At 40.3% G+C, this 19,227-nt stretch overlaps 1 protein-coding gene across 1 annotated transcript; it reads right to left on the bottom strand.

Annotated features, from left to right (window-relative positions):
• Window positions 1-542: 542 nt before the first annotated feature.
• maea (macrophage erythroblast attacher, E3 ubiquitin ligase) lies at window positions 543-12,337 on the bottom strand. The gene is made up of 9 exons (XM_041048363.1): window positions 12,245-12,337; window positions 8,311-8,493; window positions 6,329-6,532; window positions 5,517-5,639; window positions 4,431-4,507; window positions 4,140-4,248; window positions 2,839-2,972; window positions 2,286-2,481; window positions 543-2,132 (listed from the first exon to the last, which is right to left on the bottom strand). Exons 1-9 carry the CDS (start codon window positions 12,311-12,313, stop codon window positions 2,037-2,039), a joined length of 1,191 nt encoding a protein of 396 aa, XP_040904297.1. The 5' UTR covers window positions 12,314-12,337; the 3' UTR covers window positions 543-2,036.
• Window positions 12,338-19,227: the final 6,890 nt, after the last annotated feature.

Here is a 19,227-nt window from a genome sequence, read left to right as displayed (position 1 = left end):
AGATTCAGGTAGTTTCAGGTGAAAGACGCAACACTTGGTTGCATTTCCATGTCAACAGAACACCTCCTCACATCTACATGAGCTTATGGTAATACTGATCGGAGAGGAGCTCACAGAACAGACATTGCAAATAAAGAAACACTGAAATCAAAGTTCACTGAAATCTTTATGAGGCATATTGCTCATGAAACAATCCCTTTATCTATTCTACCAACACAAACACACAGGACAGTCTGTGTCTTTACAGATACAGTTCCAAATCATTAACGGACACAAATGAGGCAACTTTTGGTTTGTCATTAAACAACAAATGGAAGAAATGATTGACCACAAGACTGATCATGTTTAACATAAAACTGCATTTTTGAATTGAGTTATAATTTCACAATTTAAGAGTTACTTGTGCATCAGTTGACACTGAAGTCAGCTTTCATGTGTTATTAATACACTTTACAGATTTGTGTCTATTTTGATCCCATCCATCTTCTAGAGAAAGTCATAAAGGGTCAGGATGAGTCACGTTTTCAGATAAATTAAAACCCACGTTTTTCCTTCTTAGTTTGCAAGAAAAAGCAGGATTGTTCGATCAGCAGCCTAGCTGAGGTTTCTACCCTGCCTCTTATTGAATTTTTCAAATAAAGGAAAGATTGTGCATGAAACTACATGAAATGCTGATGAAGTTGGTGTACTTTTATGCTAAGTAAACCCTGTAGAGTGTTGGTGTCACAAGCAGCTTCAACATACGCAGAGTTAAACGAAAAAAATATCTGCACAGTCCTTCACTTTATTATCTTGTTCCTGGTTGGAAAAATAGTTATGATATTAAAACTATTTGGGTAAGGTTGGATTAACTAAAATCACCTGGGGCTCATCTCTAAAGAGAGTAAGTTCACTAAAATGTAGTCTTTCATTTAGATGGAGGAAAAAAAGAGAAATTGGTTGGGTTGAGATGAAAATGGCAAACCTCACGCACAAAAGAGGAAGACAATTGGTTCATTAAAAAAAAAAACATCAGCAATAATTGTCTTGTTTGAATATTGCGCGAACTTCATTATGGCAATAAATACACCATAATTATTATTACCAAGTTCATGAAACTAACAGCTTCCTCAGAGATGAAGAAGTTATACTGAACCACCAGTTAACTTGAGGATACTGTGGGCTATATCAGGTTAACAACAGCCAAGAAAAGACTTGTTCAGTTCACACAGCAATCTTCGTAGAAGGTTAATCTTTGTTGTCATTACTTGTCCCCAAAACCCCATGAGGATGATCAATTCCTATCTAATATTTACATCTGAAAAGGAGCCTATTGCAGCCCAATCAGCCTCCAGTTTCACAGCCAGAGGGGTGAAATTCCAAAATGTTAGGCAGTTCAAAGGAGGCATTTAACATATATGCCCTCAACAACCCACCAACAAGCACATGGCTATAAGACAACAGCATGCATCACATAATAAGATGCTACTATGAGACCAGGTAGCCATGTTTGTTTTTAAAAAACAAAGGCCCAAATCTCATGTGTTAATCTGGTTAATGGAGTGAGTTAACACAGTCCTGCCACATTATTTAAGTAACAAAGGAACACGACTAGTAAAAGGAAAAAGGCAAAGTAACCTCAACAAGTTTTTATTTGTTGTAGTAAAATCAAACATCTACCTAGTAGTTTTCACCCCCTCAGTCCTTTTCTCTAGACTCTAATCTTCAGAGTGAAGTCCTGTAAGATAATGACAATATTGATAGTCCATGTGCTTGAATGGATCAGATCAAATGACTTCTAGCCACATCTAAAACAGTCTGATAGGAGAAGAGTCCAGTTTCTGTGTGATAAAATGGGAGGGAGTGGGTGAGAAGGAGTCAATCATGTATTGGGAGGGGGTGCTGTAGGGTATTCTGGGTGTGTCTGTGGGGGGGAGGGGGTAGAAGGGCACCGGATCACAGCTCCACAGGTGGCTCTCTGAGTAGGCCAGGTCACAGGTGATGGACGACAGGCCATATTCAATCATGTTATCACTCAAACAGGGTCATCTGAGTGATCACATGATGTAGACCTTCTCAGCCTGAGAGAAGTTGAAGACTTCTTTGGTTCTGGGACACACCACTTTGTCATCTTGGCGGATGGACAGAAGGGACTGGAAGAGATAATAAGCAGAGGATAATATATTACACAGAAAAACAACCATTATAGTTTTCTGTGACTCTTTCTTGCTTCCATACAGCATTGTAAAGTGATTTAACACAGGAGCTTTACACTGTCCCTGTACTTCATCCTGCAGTGTACTCACGTTGTAGCCGTAGACATATCCATTAGGAAGCATCATTGGAGGGTTGTTTTCATTCATGACTTCCCCAGAGATCTTACAGACTAGTCTGGAGTTGGCACAGTGGGCCATGGGAAGCGGCTGAGCCAACTTGTTTAGAGATTTACTGCACACTGGGCAGTCTGGGTTCTTAGAGGTACCATCCTCCTTGTAGCACTGACTGGAATGGGAATGGAGGTTAAGGAACAAAACTTATGTCTCTTAGAAAACACAACTGCCTTTGTATGATGAATATATATATACTCCCTGTCTTGACTGCACATGTAGGAACAATTTTTCTCTCTCTCACTAACTCAGCATTTAAACATTATTATTGGTTGAATAATTGCCATTCCTGGTAGCAACACTAGTTCAGTAAAGTGAAGCAGCTTCCAACATGTCCAACCCTGGTCAAGAGGAGGGACATGATGAAGAGTCAGCTGATACTGACACACCTCTGTTGCAGGTTTGACCTGCATCACTATGTCAGTATGAAAGGGTTATGACTAAATATTGGAAAGAGAGTATTTCAGGATACGGTGTCTTGATGGCAGACAGACCAGCCTGTAAGGTGATAGTGAAGACAGAGTTGTTTCCAAGCTGGTGCAGTCTGTAGTTGTCATATCGGAACTGCTGGATCAGCATCTTCCAACGGGCTGGATCCAAAAGATCCTGATGGAACAGTGCACACGAGACAGACAAGAGATTTTTACACCACAAGACCCAGTGATTACTATTTGTGAGAGTGCATGTTACAGCATTGTGCAGATCAGAGTGTTGCATCAGTATTGCAAATCCATGCAAATTAAACTGACAAACACAACTTCTCCAATATACTATTTGTATTCCTACACAAAGTATGCTCATTTCACAAACATTTTTGATTACACTGCTTACAACACCATTTGAGAAGTGGAACAGACACCAGGGATACATCTTATTAATTGCATCCACGTTTCCCTAACTGGTATGTTTTCCTCAAGCCTTAGTCCCTCCCACTGAGGATGTGCAGAGAGAAGGGAAACCAAGGAAAAAAGGCTTTCAGAAAAATGACATGTCCTTTCATCTAAACTGTCATCGCACACAGTGTCTGGTTCTGACAATATCAGCACTGTGTAGTGTCTATATGTTTATGCATTCACCTGAATGTCTTGCACAAAGGACGCCGTCAAGATGGTGGAACAATATTAATTCCTGAACAAGCAATGACTGAGGAGCGAGAAACAATCATATGAGGGAAATAAGATGTACCCCAAATTTATTATATAGGAAGAATCAGTCCGTAGACAGGCTGTGCCAGTCTCTGGACAGAATTTTGACAAGCATGGTCATGTGTCAACCCTGAAGGGTTTGTTTGCTATAGTACCACTCCATCACAAGAGTTCTGTCTGGCATTGAAAATGAAAAATAGCAGCACTGCTCCTGAAACAGATGGCCAAGGACAAGCCTAAAGTAGCCCAATAAATAGACAAGATAGGCCCTCTAGTGGCTGGACTGTTGCTATAGCACTTTCTGTGCTTGGTCTCTACAATTCCCCTGAAACTGGTGTATTCCTATCAATAAAAAGTTGATGCCATTATCTGTTCTGTTTATGATCCACAGTTTGCACAGTCATGTTGTTGATCATGTATAAACACAGCTTCATTAAATTATAACAGTGTATCCATGGGGAGGAACACTTAAGTACACTGGCCTGTGTCAGGTAAATGATACTGACATGCTTCCATGTGTGAATGGTAGAAACCTGCCTGAGCATACCACAATGTGTGTGTGAAATGGGTTTGACCAAACAAAATCTTAAACATGTACATATTTCAACAATAAAACCATAGGTGGTACCTTGTATGGGGAGATATGTGTATCTGATGGGAAGGCCAACATCCCCATCACCTGCCGAACCTCATCCAACTGCCCACCCTCTGCTTGGCTGAAGTGTTTCCTTGCATGTCTGACACAGGCACAAAGACACAAGCACAGGATCACTGGGTGTTACACTGCACATATGTTAATGTTTTACTGGCTTCAATAATGTTTAAAATTTAAAAACAGGTAACAGGTTCATGTTTAACATCCATGTTTGTAATGATACAAACTGTGTGTGTGTGTGTGTTGTGGATATATGTCCAGTACCTGACGGCATCCATGCGTTTATTTTGTCTGATGAGCTCAATGAACTCCTGGATTCTCAGACTGAACTCAAGACAGCTCTGCCAAAGAAACAGACAAAAGATGTAATTAAGTTTAACCACTTAAATGCTGCAAAGCCTTCAGAATTTAACTTTTGTCTTACCTGAACCCAGGACATACTGCTGCATGCAGGAAACTGATCTCTTTTATGTAACTGCTGTGGTACCGCTTGGATTACAAAGCTGTCTTTCAATACTTTATCAACCTAATGGTTTTTTGAGAGAGGAAAAAAAAATCTACTGCTGTAGATGGTAAAGCTTGAAAAACTACAAGAGAGCAGCTAAAATCTGCCTGCAGTTTACTGGTGTTATGGCTGGCTCATACCTCTGCGTAGGACCGATGCAGAGCCTACACTCTTGTGAGTATTTATACTTGTGGTTTGATGTGTCTGCGTTGCCCTGCAGTTACAGGTTTATGTGCCACTGTGTTCGGTCTCCTTGTGTTAATAATCCAACGGATTATGTTGGAGCTGGAGCTGATAAACATCGAGAAACAGTTACCTTTACTGACATTACAGTGACAAAGAAAAGAGAGAAGACGCTGGATGAGATGGTGGGTACAACCAGTGAACCGACTGAGGCAGAAGGAAAGTGAAATTTAGACCAGCCTTGTAAGCTGTGTAACTTTTTGGGCATCTACTCACTGCAATGTTGACTCTGTAAATAAAGGCTAACTGGGAGGATTATCATGTGTTCTTGCAGGTCTGAACTCTACTTAGTACTTTAGGGTTTAATAGGATAATCCCAGGATTAACACCTTAACTTGCTGCCACTGTCAGAAGGGCAAGGAAGAGTAATTAAATCTTAACACGTCTTGTTTCTGAGTGCAGATATTGTTACACTGCTACTTTTTTGGGAAAGAGCAGAAGTATTCAAGATAAAAACCAACAGAATTTGTCACTTTGTTTTTCTGATATGCTTGACTTTTTTTGTTTGTCATGGGCTTTACTTTAAAGTATTTTTTCTGGCCTTAACTTAAATCTTCCTTGGTTTCATAAAGGCAAAAATGTGACTGTTGTAAAAGAACTACCTTCATCTTGCGGAGGCGAGACTTATTGTCGTGGCACCAGGCCAGGCAGGTGGCCGTTTCCTGCCTCTCCAGAGACTCTTCCACCTCCTTAGCTGTAAGGAACATCTCAATGTTCACCAGATCCTAAAAATACAGACAAGAGGATGTGTCAATGGAAAAGAAGGGCATCGGAAACTAAAAACAACAAAAGTATTGAACAGTTTGGGGGACCCTGTACATTTAGCAGCACGTAGGAATTATTGTTGTATAAACACACTAGGGTTATTGGTTGGTGCCACCCCCCTGTATTTTGTTTTCCTTATCTTTTTAGCTAGCTCAGCCAGGTCTTCTGTTTCCTTTGTTTTCTCAGGTAGCCAGTAATCTAGGCCTGGTTTTATTATAACTCTTTTTGTTTTGTTTGGCACAACCACTGATCCACATCTTCCCCACCTTTTCCGTTTTGTTGCATTTTGATATCTATGTTTTCAAATAAACTACCCGTAATGATGCCACCTATAATGACTCTGTTCATATACTTTGGTTGCTTGTGTTACAGACCTGAAACCCCTAGCTTCCACTAACTAAGGTTGTAACAATATCAAAAAGCCAAGTGTTTCAGTCGAGCATAACACAAGTCTCAACAAACACAAAATAAATGTGTATGAAGTGAAACTGATTGCATTTGTTTCGAATAGGGTCAGTGATTATTACTTAATAGTGTGATTTGGTTTTTCCACAATTTTCTCAAAAAACATAATACTATAAAAACTCAATAAACTCCCAAGTTTCTCTGAATAACCTTGAGAGAATAAATAATACTGACACACAATTACCTCTATACCGCTCTGTCTGGCCAGTTTAACAGCTGTGTTGTAGTAGCCGCAGCGCAGCAGATGCTCCACCATCATGCGGTCCATGCGTTTCTTCTTCCACAGGTTGACTGAGGCCGGCTGGTCGCTGCTGTGCTCCTTCAAATGCTCAATGCGACGCTTACACAACTTGGCACTCTCATCTTCTGCTTGGATGGACTCAGCCGCCTACAGGACACACGTACACGAGCACACACACACACACACACACCCTTTTACTGCACTATTTTAAAACTGGTATTGTCGGATTTCCAAAAAGAAGACGCTCAAGTTCTCTTGTTTTGGAGAATTTGTGCTGAGAAATTGAACTAAACAAAGTCTCATTATATCTATGACAAGTAATAAAGCCGGCCTTGAACAGGAAGAAGTCCAGATTTTTTTGTAAACCTTTTGCAGTATTGCGGATTACCAGAAATTTATTTTGTAACCCGAGCCTGGCTGCCCTTACACTAATGCCAGACTAACAGCTACTCCCTGTTCTGAGGACAAGCTGCTATGTGATGGTAGAAAGTTGGGTGTCACAACCATAAAGGCAGAGGATCATACCTATTCTGAAATGTGCTCCCATTGCAACAATTTACATTTATATCACAAATACACAAAACATCAAGGAAACAGTGATGAACAGCATCATTCCACGACACATGTAGCACAGCACTGGTTTTGTTAAACATGAACTCTCTGGTTCATTCTCCCTTTGCAGGCCATGAACTAAACTCATACTCAAACTATCAGATTTTATTCTTGATTTTAACAGTATTTCTCTCTACAACAGCCAGAGTATGTTCGCATGTAACAAGTATCTGCTGGACAACACTTGGCACACAGGAAAAAAGACCTGTATAGAAGTGTGATTGCACTTGTTTTCTGTCATTTTAGCAAAGGCTAGATGCAAAAACCAGTCAGGTAGCATTCCACCGCTGACACACACATTACACCAAGGCCACAGTTATACCATTATAAAGAAACCACAGCCACAGTAATGTGCGTTTGTCAACAGGGGTGAGTACCATAGCTTTTAACAGTTTGCTCCAGCTACAGGGAGATCTTGTTTATAGATCAGATACCACCAGTATTGTATACAGATACTAGGGCCAAAACTAGTGCTTACATTTTTTAACCTGGATGATTTTTTTTCAAAATTTTCAGTAATTCATATCTAAATGCAAGGTTTTGTCTCGCTCAGAACGTCTCAACAAATTGCCATGTCAGATGGAGGTTTCTTGGGCTTTGTGCACACTAATTTGTCTGCACGATCTCCATCCACCAAAGCCCAGATTAAAATAAATAAATAAATAAGTAAATACACTCTTTGGTCTCTGTCGTTCAGGATTCACATGACAGTGTGCTGTGTGTGTGTTTGGGACTGGGCTCATGCCCCAATCACTACCAAGTACCAACCATCACCCTCACGTTGAGCTAGCTTGAATAAATATGACCTTAGCATAGGGTAGTTGTTGACATGTTGCCAAACCTGCAAGAATTGGGAAATAATGTTTTCCACATAGGTTTATCTTGCAATCACCATTACCTCTTTAAGTACAAAGTGGTATTATGAGACAAGAGGGGCCAGGGCTAGCTGGTTAGCATGCTAACATCAGTAATTATCTCTGAAACACAATAAATAGACATCCTTGACATAATATCAAAACTGTTAAGTTTTAAATTAAAACACTTAAAACTGCCTATTTAAGCGAAGTAAAGGGGAAAAAAAGGGAGGGAATTCAGTGTGAACAGCAACTCTGAGCAAAGGTGTTAAGTTCTATGTGTTAATGCAAAACTTACAACATGAACAAATTAATTTTCAATTAATCAAAATCAGTGTACATAAAATGTCTTGGCCAATCTGGAAGAACTCACCAATTAAACTTACAAACGGCTGTATGTGTTTGTACTTTCATGAGCATGTAGAAGTGGGTCCATGTGTGTACACCTATATCCCTCACCTTTCTCTTCAGGGCGCTGAGTTTCTCCACCACTCCATCCAGCAGAGACACCACCGAATCGACCACTGGAAAGCTGCTCAGGGTCTTCTCCAGCTCTGCAACCACCATCGTCACGTGACTCGTCTCCCGGTCGATGTTCTTCTGAGCTGCTCTGAAACGTTTGTTCAGAGTCTCATATGGGACCTGTGAAGAAAATGCCGTTGGATATTTTTACATCTGTGTGCTTGTTTGCTAAGCATCATAACAGTCCAACACACGCGTATGAAAACTACCTCTGGCTGACTCAGGTTTATATTTTGGAAAAGGTAGAAGTTTGTGTGGATTGCTCAGCTGTAAAGGATATCACCAACAGTTGGAATGAGATTAACATTATGAGAAGTGTGCTCTATGATGCCCTGTGAACTGTCGTCCACCAGCTTAACTTCATGACATTTCTGCAGCCAGCTGAGTCCAAGAACTCCTCAACAGAAACAACATAAAGCAGGGAGGAGATGCCTGATGCCCACTTTTTCAGACTGCAACAATCCCGTCTTTCTTGCTGATGCTATCTACAGAGTATTCGATCACTGCCATGTTTAATTTCCCACAGTATTATGAGAAGATGTATTTCTGGTACATCTCAAATTTGATAATAATTTTTACAGTTTATGACCCAAACTACGGTACATTACAAAGAAAAACCTTGGAATCTCTTTATCATTCACCCCATCGTTCACCTTGCCCACATGACCTGTGCTGAATTTGGTATAAACAGGGCTTGTATGTTTGGCCCTAGTAAAGTGTTTTACTCCAGTGTACTACAATACAAGATGACTTTGCAGACACCTGTGGACTAGCTTCACATGACTGTTGCGGTACATTCTCTGAGGTATTGCATAAAAAAAGAAAAACAAGAAGAGAGCTTTGATACATTGAGAAGATATTTTTCTCTTATAAACTGGAGCTCAGTTCATTTCACAGATCACTAAGACTGGAGAAGAATGTCGTTGCATATCTGGAATTTGGGGGATTCAGCTCTAATTCTGCAGAACTAAACCCCAAAATAAGACCATATGATTCAGTTATTTAACTGTACTACAGAACAGTTTTGTATACACTGGTAAATACTCAATAGTGTCCTGTTGGCAGAGACAGAGGGCTTATTCTGCTGAGGAATGTGTATAGCCACTGTATGAGAGGGAAAAGATGCTAGCGCTTATTTATCCCGATGGCTACACCAAGATCAGAGTTTGCCACAAACTCAGTTAAACTGGTCAGTGTTTGACCAGTAAATATTGATTTTTAGTGACACTCTTGGCTGAAGATCAACAAATTAATTGTGGGTCATGAAATGAAGGAGTCAGTAGCCAGACAGATTGAGATGATTACAGCAAGATGTAGATAAAGTCAAATTATCTTGCACAGAACTTCTGGTGTAGGCAAACAAGTGGTGTGGGGCGACACGGTGATATGGAACTTGAAACCACAGAGATACGTCAATTGGTAGCCTGGTAATATGGAATGTAACTGACATAGGAAACACTGATTTTATGATGACATTTACAAACAAACAAATTTTTTATGGATCGCTCATGACATTGAGAATACCTGATCTGCTTACATTATGGTCAGTATTGGTAATGACACCCATCATGGTGCATCCTTACTGGTGGAGATTCTGTGACACCCTCTCTACCGTAGCAGCTAGATATCTCTGGTTGTATTAGGCTATTTCAGATTTTTTTTTAATTAACATCTAAAGCACCATAATTTGTCAGGTATTTAATTCACTGGGATAGCCAAAAAGACATTCAAACCTGGATATTTAATCTAATAATAATATCTTAAATTAATTTACAGAAAACTCACTATATCCCAACATATATTTATGGTGTTATACAAAATGGCATATCCAATGACAGAAGATATAACCTATCTTGTCCAAATCTGCAAAAAACTGAACAGATGTGCCATTTTAAGACATGTAACAAATTTGCCCCATAAAGATTTTTCCTTCAACTTCAGCAGATCTGCTATAATAAGGTGCTTTGAGGGAATACAATAAATGCATTACATGGTATTACCAATGTATTAAATGGTATTATTTTTTTCCATATGGCCTTGATTTACCTGACAGTGGACATGTAATTCAGTCATGAACACATTTCAGATCGCTATTATAATGTTACACTGACACTGTGTAAGTGGTTGTCTTTCATGATTTGCTGGGAGGCGACTCGTAGCAAAAGACACTGACAAGCCCACTCCTAACAGTACACTCATTAATGATAATCAGAATACTAATAATCCTTACATCGTTCAGAAATTTTTTGCTATTCTGAATGATAATTTTGAAATAAAGACATAATATCTTAAATATTCAGCATTACAATGACCACAGACTATAGTGGGCCTGTATTTTCAGCATTCAGGTTAACAACTTACAAACCACTGGGTAAAATGGAATATTAAAAGGGAACACGTGAATATTAGATTTACCACCTCCCTTAATAATGATTGAGGTAAACCTTATATTCCTCTGACTGAGAAAAATATCCAAAAGCATCCTCAAGGACATAATATCCAACACATACTGTATTTTGCTGGCAATGCAGATTAGCAGCATCAGCAGTGTCAGGCAACATTCTGACATTATAATTCTGCTCAGTATACCTCCAAATGCAATCAACACTGCTCTCCCCCAGCTGTAGACTCCCATTTGATGCCAATTATAACCATCACTCCTGTCTTAAAATGGTGCCCATCATGTATCATCATCCTGACTGCAGCATCCAAGCAAAGGCAGACACATCCCCAAACCACAGACATCGCCAGCAACACTAAACGCCACGTTATATTCATCATGGCAACATCACACCATTACTTACCACAGCAAAGCTGTTAATACATTGCTACTCACAGCCGTGCTTTATGTGACGACGCTTTCTTTCTCCCTGAGACGGCTGAACACAGGAAGCAGCCCGGACCTGTTAGAGCTCGTCTTTTAGCGGCGGTGTCGCAGTAACGTTGTGTGGAATGGAGGAACAGTGCGTGTGTGCGGCGGCAGGCTGTGATTTCTCTCGCTGGCCATTTTGAAGTGCACAGAGGCAGCAGCGATCTGATGACACTGCGCTAACTCGCAGGGGCTGTTTCTCGTAGCGTTACGGGCTCCCCCCGCCCCCCACCCCCGGTGATTTCCACCGATCCACGTTCTAGCCTGCTAGACCCTGCAAGCTCGACCTTACTTGTATGGTAGGGTCTTCATCGATAAAAAATAAAATAAAATAAAATAAAATAAAAAAGGATCATACTGGAGGAAGGATCATACTACACAGCAAGCAAGCTAACAGGCCAATCACGTCTGCATGGCATTTCACTGACGCCGTGCCTGGTTGTTGAAGGGATGCGCAACCATGTTGTTACATGCTCTGTCAGTGATGTTTATTGTAACGTTCACAGAAGCCTCCAGCTGAAATCAGCTGCCAAACGGTCGAGTGTCCATCTAAGCTTAACCGTCCGGGTTAACCTGTCAGCACCATTAAATTAACGCGGCGTTAGCTCGGTAGCTGACATGTCATAACTACTGTGAAGGGACCATCTTATCAAAAACAACAGGCTTTAACTTGGGCTAACATTTCTCAGGCCTTCGATACACTCAGCGCCGATAAAAAGAGCGCCAATAAGGCAGTGGGCCGTTAGCTAACCAGATACCAGACATTGTTATTTATCGAACTCCTCACTCTTTCCCGAAGCTATTCAGACACAGGTAGTTTGTGGACGCTGCTACCTGGCTAAGCTAGCCAAGCTAACGTTAGCCTCCCTGTCAGGTTCGCTACCCTCGCTATCAAATGAACTAGAAATTCCCACTTTCCAAAGAACACCAAACACATCGTGTATTTCAGCAACACGGGAATCGTTAGACTATCCACATACGCCAGTTCCAGTTTTTGTTTACCTTCAAAGTGGGGTATTCTTGGACTTTAAGAGCCATGGACAGTTGAGATGCTGTCTCTTGCACCGCCATCTTGGTTTTGTGGTTTTCTTGTGGTTGTTTGTGTGTTTTTTTCCATCAACTCAGAATGGCCTTAGCGCTCACTACCGCCACCTGGTGGGACGGTGTCAGCACTGACAGTGCTTTATAGAAGATTTCTTAGATGCTGTTCTTATCTCAAATCAATTGTAATTGAAAGTTTTCGTTGATTGAAGATAAGAAAGCGTGTTTTTACATGCAGTTGTTTACATGAAACGCTGCTGCGGGCAAAACAATCTCACCACAATATACATTTAGTAGATGTGGATAAAGATGAGGCTAAAGATTACTTTCATTATCAGTTAATCTGCTGATTATTTTCTTGATAAATCGATGCATCATACTGTCTGTAAAACGTCAAAAGAAATACTGAAGAATTCCCACTATAATTCCCCAGAGTCCTAAAATGTCAGTTTGTCTGGCCAAAAGTCAAGAACCCAAATATTTTCAGTTTACAAGGATTTATCATTAAAAAAAAAAACCTCAAATATTCACGTTTAAGAAACTGGAACCACTAAAATAACAGATATTGATTATGCAGTTCTCAAAACAGCAGATTACTTTTCTGTTGATCAACTGATTTATTAATCAACTAATTGTTGCAGTTCTAGTTTCAAACATATCACATGGTCTTCATGAGCAGATGGACGCTGCCCTTTTACCATGGAATTGCTCATAACCTGAAAGACATTTAGCAATTCTACCTGTACACTTATTTCAGTCCACAAGCAATGTAGTCCAGCGTGAGGGCACCCACGTCTCTGTAATTAAATCAGTTTAGAGAATAAACAACAGCTTATTCAGTTACTGTTGTTAATCATGTTTTCTTGTATTCCACAGGGCGACTTTATTTGAGCATCCACTTCAAGAAGAGGTGAGTTTGAGCCTCATCAGTCACTGATTACATTTAGAGAACTGTAATCTAACAAGATTAGATTCCTGTTACTGTAATACAGCACCTCTGTTTTTTTCAGTTAATTGACTCAAACTCATACCATGCAGAACAGATGACAGCATTGAGAAGTGTAATCAAATCTAATCAGAAATGAATCAATTGATTTCCAGATTCTGAAATGGGAAGTTTTGCTGCCCTTTGATTTATATCACAGTAAACTGAATACTTTTGGGGTTTGGGACTGTTGGTCAGACAAAATAAGCAACTGAAGATTTCACAGTGAGTTTTTCATATATTTTTTAATATTTCTGACCTTTTAGAAATAATCAAAAGAAGATCAATATTATCTGATTATCTGATAGTGAAAATAATCACTACTGTAGTGCAAAGGACTAATTAATCACATGCAAACATTCCCAGAAACAAATCACTACAGACTATATAAACTTTATGTGTATAGTGAGTTGCTTTTTTTTTTTTTTTTTTTTTTTTTTTTTTAAAAAGGAACGATATAAGTGAAGAGTAGAGTTTGTTCACTGGCTGGTTCAAGACCACCTGAAATAAAACCTGTGAAAGGAAAAATATTTTATCATCACAATATTTTATTCTACTAATGATGAACTGAACTAATTTGAAAGAGGCCACCTTGTTTCACAAATCTTTTTCATTATATGCAATTAGGGCACACTGTGTAATTTCTAATCTTTTTAAATACAGATTACAGTCCATATGAATCCCCCTACACCCGTTCCATGTCATGGCCACATTTCTTTTCCTGTGTGAGAGAGAGCACCCTCCCCCCAGCCGTGGTGAACATATTGCCATTGGCCACCATCCAGTGCCAAGCCGTGCTGATTGGCTGGCACAAACTGTAATCGCTTACAATTGGCCCATTATCTGCTGCATGCCCCACATCCCCACACCCCCCACACAGCTTTGGAACAAAGTGGAACAGTGGACACAGAGAGAGGAAGGTGATGCAAGGTTTGTCCCGTATCGAGTGCTTCCTGTGTGTAATTTGTGTGTAGTGTGTGTGAACGTGTGTGTGTGGTCAAATGTGTGAGTTCATGTGATAATAGCGACTGTGCTGCAGTTAGAGGAGATAACTCTGTGCCAAGACAAATAAGGGGGAAATGAAAGTGTGTGTACTTATAATATGAAGGCTTGCTTGTGTGTGACTGTATGAACATGTCAGTGTGTTTGTTTTTGCTTATGTGTGTATACACTGTGTGTGACAGGAGGAGTATTGTTTATTAATGAAGAACCTGGCGGGGAAATGGGTATTTCTGCCTCTTTAAAGATGGATTTCACACAGAGTGTTTGTTGAATGTTGGTGCAATGTGTTGAATCTAGAAAGAAGCTGCGGGTCTTTAATTCTGATGGTCCCTTGGGTCTGACCATCACTTTTCATCTTAACAATGATTTTTATCAAACATCCAAGTTCAAAAAGCTCTTCATAAAACCATACCCTGATGATATCTCTTTAGAGTACAGCTTGAGAGTCTTCAGGCTTTGAAGTGCACATCCACTGAACCCAAGGCAGGCAGTGCACTCCTTTTAAGACCACCTTCATTAGCACACATCAGTTAAAGACGTGAGGAGTTAGGTGTGTGGTATCTTAAATTCAGAGTTATTTAAAAAAAAAAAAATGAAAATAATATGCTATAATTTGCCAAAATCACAGAAATTTTAACTCATTAAAACTTTGCCAACTGTGAATTTAGACAGGACAAAGTTTTTATTTTTGTTCCTTTTGACAAGTAGCTTTAAAAGTAACTCATTCTGTATGAGAGAAATGCTTCTCACATGTGAGCGTTTGCTGATTTTCTTTGTCTTATGTGATAGTTAAGTCAGCTGATGATAAATTATGTAACTACCTTGAAGTCAAAAATTAGGGACACCCTGGGATTATTACTGATGTCATCTTCTTCTCTGCTGACGTTCTCATTTTGAGCATAAATTTAAACTTCCAGCTTTCAAACCAGAAGCCAGCATCTCTTACTTTGAGACCTTGTGCCATAAATTTTCTTGAGGATTTCGAGCTGTCAGTAAATTCTCAACATCTAACTCTCTGTGATATTGATTCCTCTTTCTTCATTCCGCACCCATTTCTTATCCTTCTCATCATCCTCCACCCCCTTCCTCCTACTCTATTTCTTCACAATACTGATTTCTTTTGCTACCCCCTTTTTTCTCATATCTCATCTACCCTTCCTCTCCCCCTTCGCTCTTCTTTTCCACCCACCTGCTCCTCCTTTCATCTCTCCTGCTGGTCCCACCTACACCTCCTTTTGCTCTTCTCTTCTTATGTCCCCTCCCTCCTCTTCTACACGTGGGTTAGATTCTTTATCCCTGTGGTGAACGTCCCCTCCTATAGTAGATTTTTCTCCAGTATCTGCTATCTACTCTGTAGTGGCGTCCACATAGCTCTGTAGCTCACTGTCAGTATCCATATATCCAAAGTGTCGTGTGCGTATGTGTGTTTTTGTGCCTGCATCTGTTTGCAGCTTGTGTGATTGGTACGATATTTTTATAGCTACAGTGTTGTGTATGTGTGTGTGTGTGTGTGTGTGTGCATACATGCATCTCTGTTTTCTGTATGTGTACACTCTTTTTTGCAGCTGCATTATTCTGCTTTGTGTGTAACAGCGTTTGGGCCTGTACCACAGTATGTCAGTGCAATTGTTTTACATGCAACTGCTTGTGTGACTGTATATTTATTTCTCTGCGCACAAGCTTGTATCTCTGTGCATGTGCAGGCATGTATCTTTGTAATTATGTGTCCATGTGTACGTGTGTGTGTGTGTTTGTGATAGCTCGAGGTCTAGCTGGCTGTCAGTCTTGATAAGGCCAGTGGTTGGGAAGCGTTAGTCGGGGCTGCTGCTCGCCAGGCCTCCGCGTGGTGGATCTGCTGAGAAGGAGCTGAACCATTAGACACGCTGCAGTGACTACAGAGAGAGAAGAAGGGGTGGGAGGTGGGGAGGGCGGAGATGTATGGTGTGAAAGCCTGAGATGGAAAAAGAAAAAAGAGATGCGGGAATGAGGAGTGTGAGGTGGGGGGTGATGGAGTGCGAAAGAGATCGAGAGACAAATCAGGAGAGATAGAAGACAGAAAGCAAGATGGGCAGATGGAAGAGCAGGAGGTAAAGAGATAGAAAGGGGAGAGGGAGGGGAAAAGCAGACAGAGGGGAGGTGTGGGACGAAGGTGGAGGGGAGGGAGGCTGAGGAGTGGAGAGGTAGAGGAGATGGAGGAGAAGAAAAATTGGAGAGGAGGAGAATGAAAAACAGTGGGTGTAGAGTGAAAAGGAGAGGAAAGGGTGTAACTGTTAATGTCCACCCTCACAAAATACACGTGAATATCACTGTTTGGTTTGAACATATGAAAGACTGAACAGTGCAATTAAATAAACACACTGTAAGGCAGTGAAATCTATTTATCTACCCTCTATCATCTCTGCCCTCCCCTACTTTTTCCTCTCTTCCATGTTTTCCCCCCATGAGCAGCATTAAATATTCTATCGATCATTGCATGTTCCTGCCTTAAAAGGAACATTTGTTCTTTCTTCTCACCCCCCTCTATCTCTCTAACTCCCCCTCTTTTTCTTGCTCCCTCTGTAGTTAGAACAATCCAGATACCATCTCCGAACACTGTCTTCTCCTCTCTCCATCCTTATTTAGAAGCACTGAATATGTTTCATGTTTCCTCCATCTCCCGGGGAACATTTGTGTCTTGCGTGTAAGAGGTGGCATGAGTGAAGTTGCCATCGGCCTTGACAACAAAATAAATGTGTGTGTAGCTTCTCACATTGTTGACTCCAGGGTGCCAGCTTGAATTTGGTGTGAGAACCAAAACAGGACTAACCAAAGCCTTGTTAAACATGCAACTGACATTATTAGATTCATGTTTTAAGACAAACTTCAAAGCAATTGTGTTACCTGATGACAAGTATAGTGTCATAGAGATATATGTCAATTAGCAAATTAATTTTAATCCCTAAATTTAATCAATAAATTAAGTTTAGGGACTGAATTGGCAAAATTTGTTGAGTTTAACGTGTAGTGGTTATTATGGCACGACATTAAGCAGCTCAGGCGCTTCCTCAAATAGCAAGTGGTTGATAGTCCCTGTAATGTGGAGCTAAATTTGATTTATCACCCCCTCACATAGTTTCTAAATCACACAGCAAACTATTAAAGTATCTGTTGTGACTTGAACATTATTTATACTTTGGTACTTGGGCTTTTCTTGCCTCACATATCATCATAAACAGATTTTATTGGACTCTTTATAGTGCTGAAATGAAAAAAGAGGAACAGGGTGCAATGTTTTTTAAGTCTGAAACCCAGGGACAGGCTCAAGTTTGTTGAGAGCAGCTGCCACTGTCAGCTGCAGTTCAGAGGGCGACTTAAAGTCAGCTTTTGCATGATGAACATAAAGGGTTTTACCACTTCCCTACTCCACTGCTGCAACACACACAGATTTGAAACTTGCCCCTTTTTGCCAATGTTGAGCGCTGCTATGTGAATTGGATGAACTGGGCACTGCAGAGTTATATTAGTTTATATGAGACAAATGATTGAGAAGACATAACTCAATCATTCATCAAAACAAACAAATTCCTCCCTTTGGCATGGACATCACTGAATGAACACAGAGGGATTGGCGGCATCGGTGGTAGCAGTGGTATTTGCCTGCAGAAATCTAGGCGGCAGTCACAAAACGTGCCAAATGCAGTTTTGCTTTGATCCTTACATGCACCCTTGCTGGTTTTTGATTAGGCAATTCCCATCAGAGCTCTCCGCTCTCGCACTCAGTGCCACCACGGTAAGAACGATGTGAGAGACGGTGACGAACCTAACAGCCGAAGATGAGACGCTGCAAAGTTTAAGTTGGATTATTTTCCCAAAGGAAAAAAATGGGTCCAAAAGCTGTGCGCTGTGAAAGGGAGTCAGAAATCCTGTATATGACCCTGCTCCACATTCAAAAAATAAATCTAAAACCAGGCAGCACGTAGCTCATTTTCTTTTGAGGTTGAAAAGTAGTTTTGAAGTTAAATCTGTTTCATCATTCTGTTCAGAATAAAGCCAGAGGTGGATGAAAGGAATGATGGGAGAGAAAGGGGAGGGTGAGAACATACGACAAAGGTTATGATTCAGCCTACCAACAGTGTTGAAAACAACAGTTTCCCTGACCCTCCGCCTCTTTTTGGATTTGAACAACTCGCCCACTGGCTGTCTATGACATTTACAAATAGTGAGGATGTGATGTAACCATCATTGCTGTTAAACTAGGTTTAGACGCCCCTCTAACTGCCATGGCAGTTAGAGGGGCGTCTAAGGCTGCTTATATCACTGTGGTTATCAAGTGGCTAAGTGTAGATGAGAGTGACTGTAACATCATCACTGCAGGAAAGGAAAAAGTCTCAGAAGGTATGTGGCATAGGTGTTTACCAGACCAAAGCACAGAGATGGAAAGTTTATGAAGATAACACACTGTGGCACATGAGTAAAAGTGTGTGATTAAAAACACAATCTGATGAACAAAACTACAATTATAGAACAAAACATACATATCTCAGATTTCTGTGGGAAATAAGAATCAGAAAAAAACAGAAAAATTAGTACCTATTGCAATTACACTATGATACACACTTAATGAACACACTTAATTTGACATGTTTTAATAAGACTGTGTGAGGGTGTGTTATAGCAAGAAAAAACTCGACTAGATGTGAAGTAATTAGACGTTTACCCTATGTAATATTTTGGAAATAGCCACAATAATGTGAACACGTTAGTTAGATCACATCTAAACATTTTTCTTACAGCTGTAGGTAAGAAAAATACAGATCAGTTTTTGACCTATAGTTATTTATTGCTTGCATTATAGGCAAATAAATGTCAAAGTTTTTTTGATGTCAAAATTTCAGTAGTTCTATGATTTGTAACAGACTGAACTAAAAAGCCAAAGGAGCTGCTTCCCATCCCAAGTCATATAGATATTTCTGAACCT

Source organism: Toxotes jaculatrix, chromosome 10 (assembly GCF_017976425.1).
Source record: "Toxotes jaculatrix isolate fToxJac2 chromosome 10, fToxJac2.pri, whole genome shotgun sequence".
Taxonomy (NCBI): Eukaryota; Metazoa; Chordata; class Actinopteri; family Toxotidae; genus Toxotes; species Toxotes jaculatrix.
This window is presented reverse-complemented; position numbering and strand designations above follow the sequence as displayed.

Bases quoted from the DNA above. Each gene is read 5' to 3' on its own strand.
- maea (XM_041048363.1), bottom strand. From the start codon at position 12,313: ATGGCGGTGCAAGAGACAGCATCTCAACTGTCCATGGCTCTTAAAGTC. The intron at 6,533-8,310 runs GTGAGGGATATA...TGTGTCCTGTAG, and splicing joins TCAGCGCCCTGAAGAGAAAG to GCGGCTGAGTCCATCCAAGC. The intron at 4,508-5,516 runs GTAGTTCTTTTA...TTTCTTTGGCAG, and splicing joins CTCGCCTCCGCAAGATGAAG to AGCTGTCTTGAGTTCAGTCT.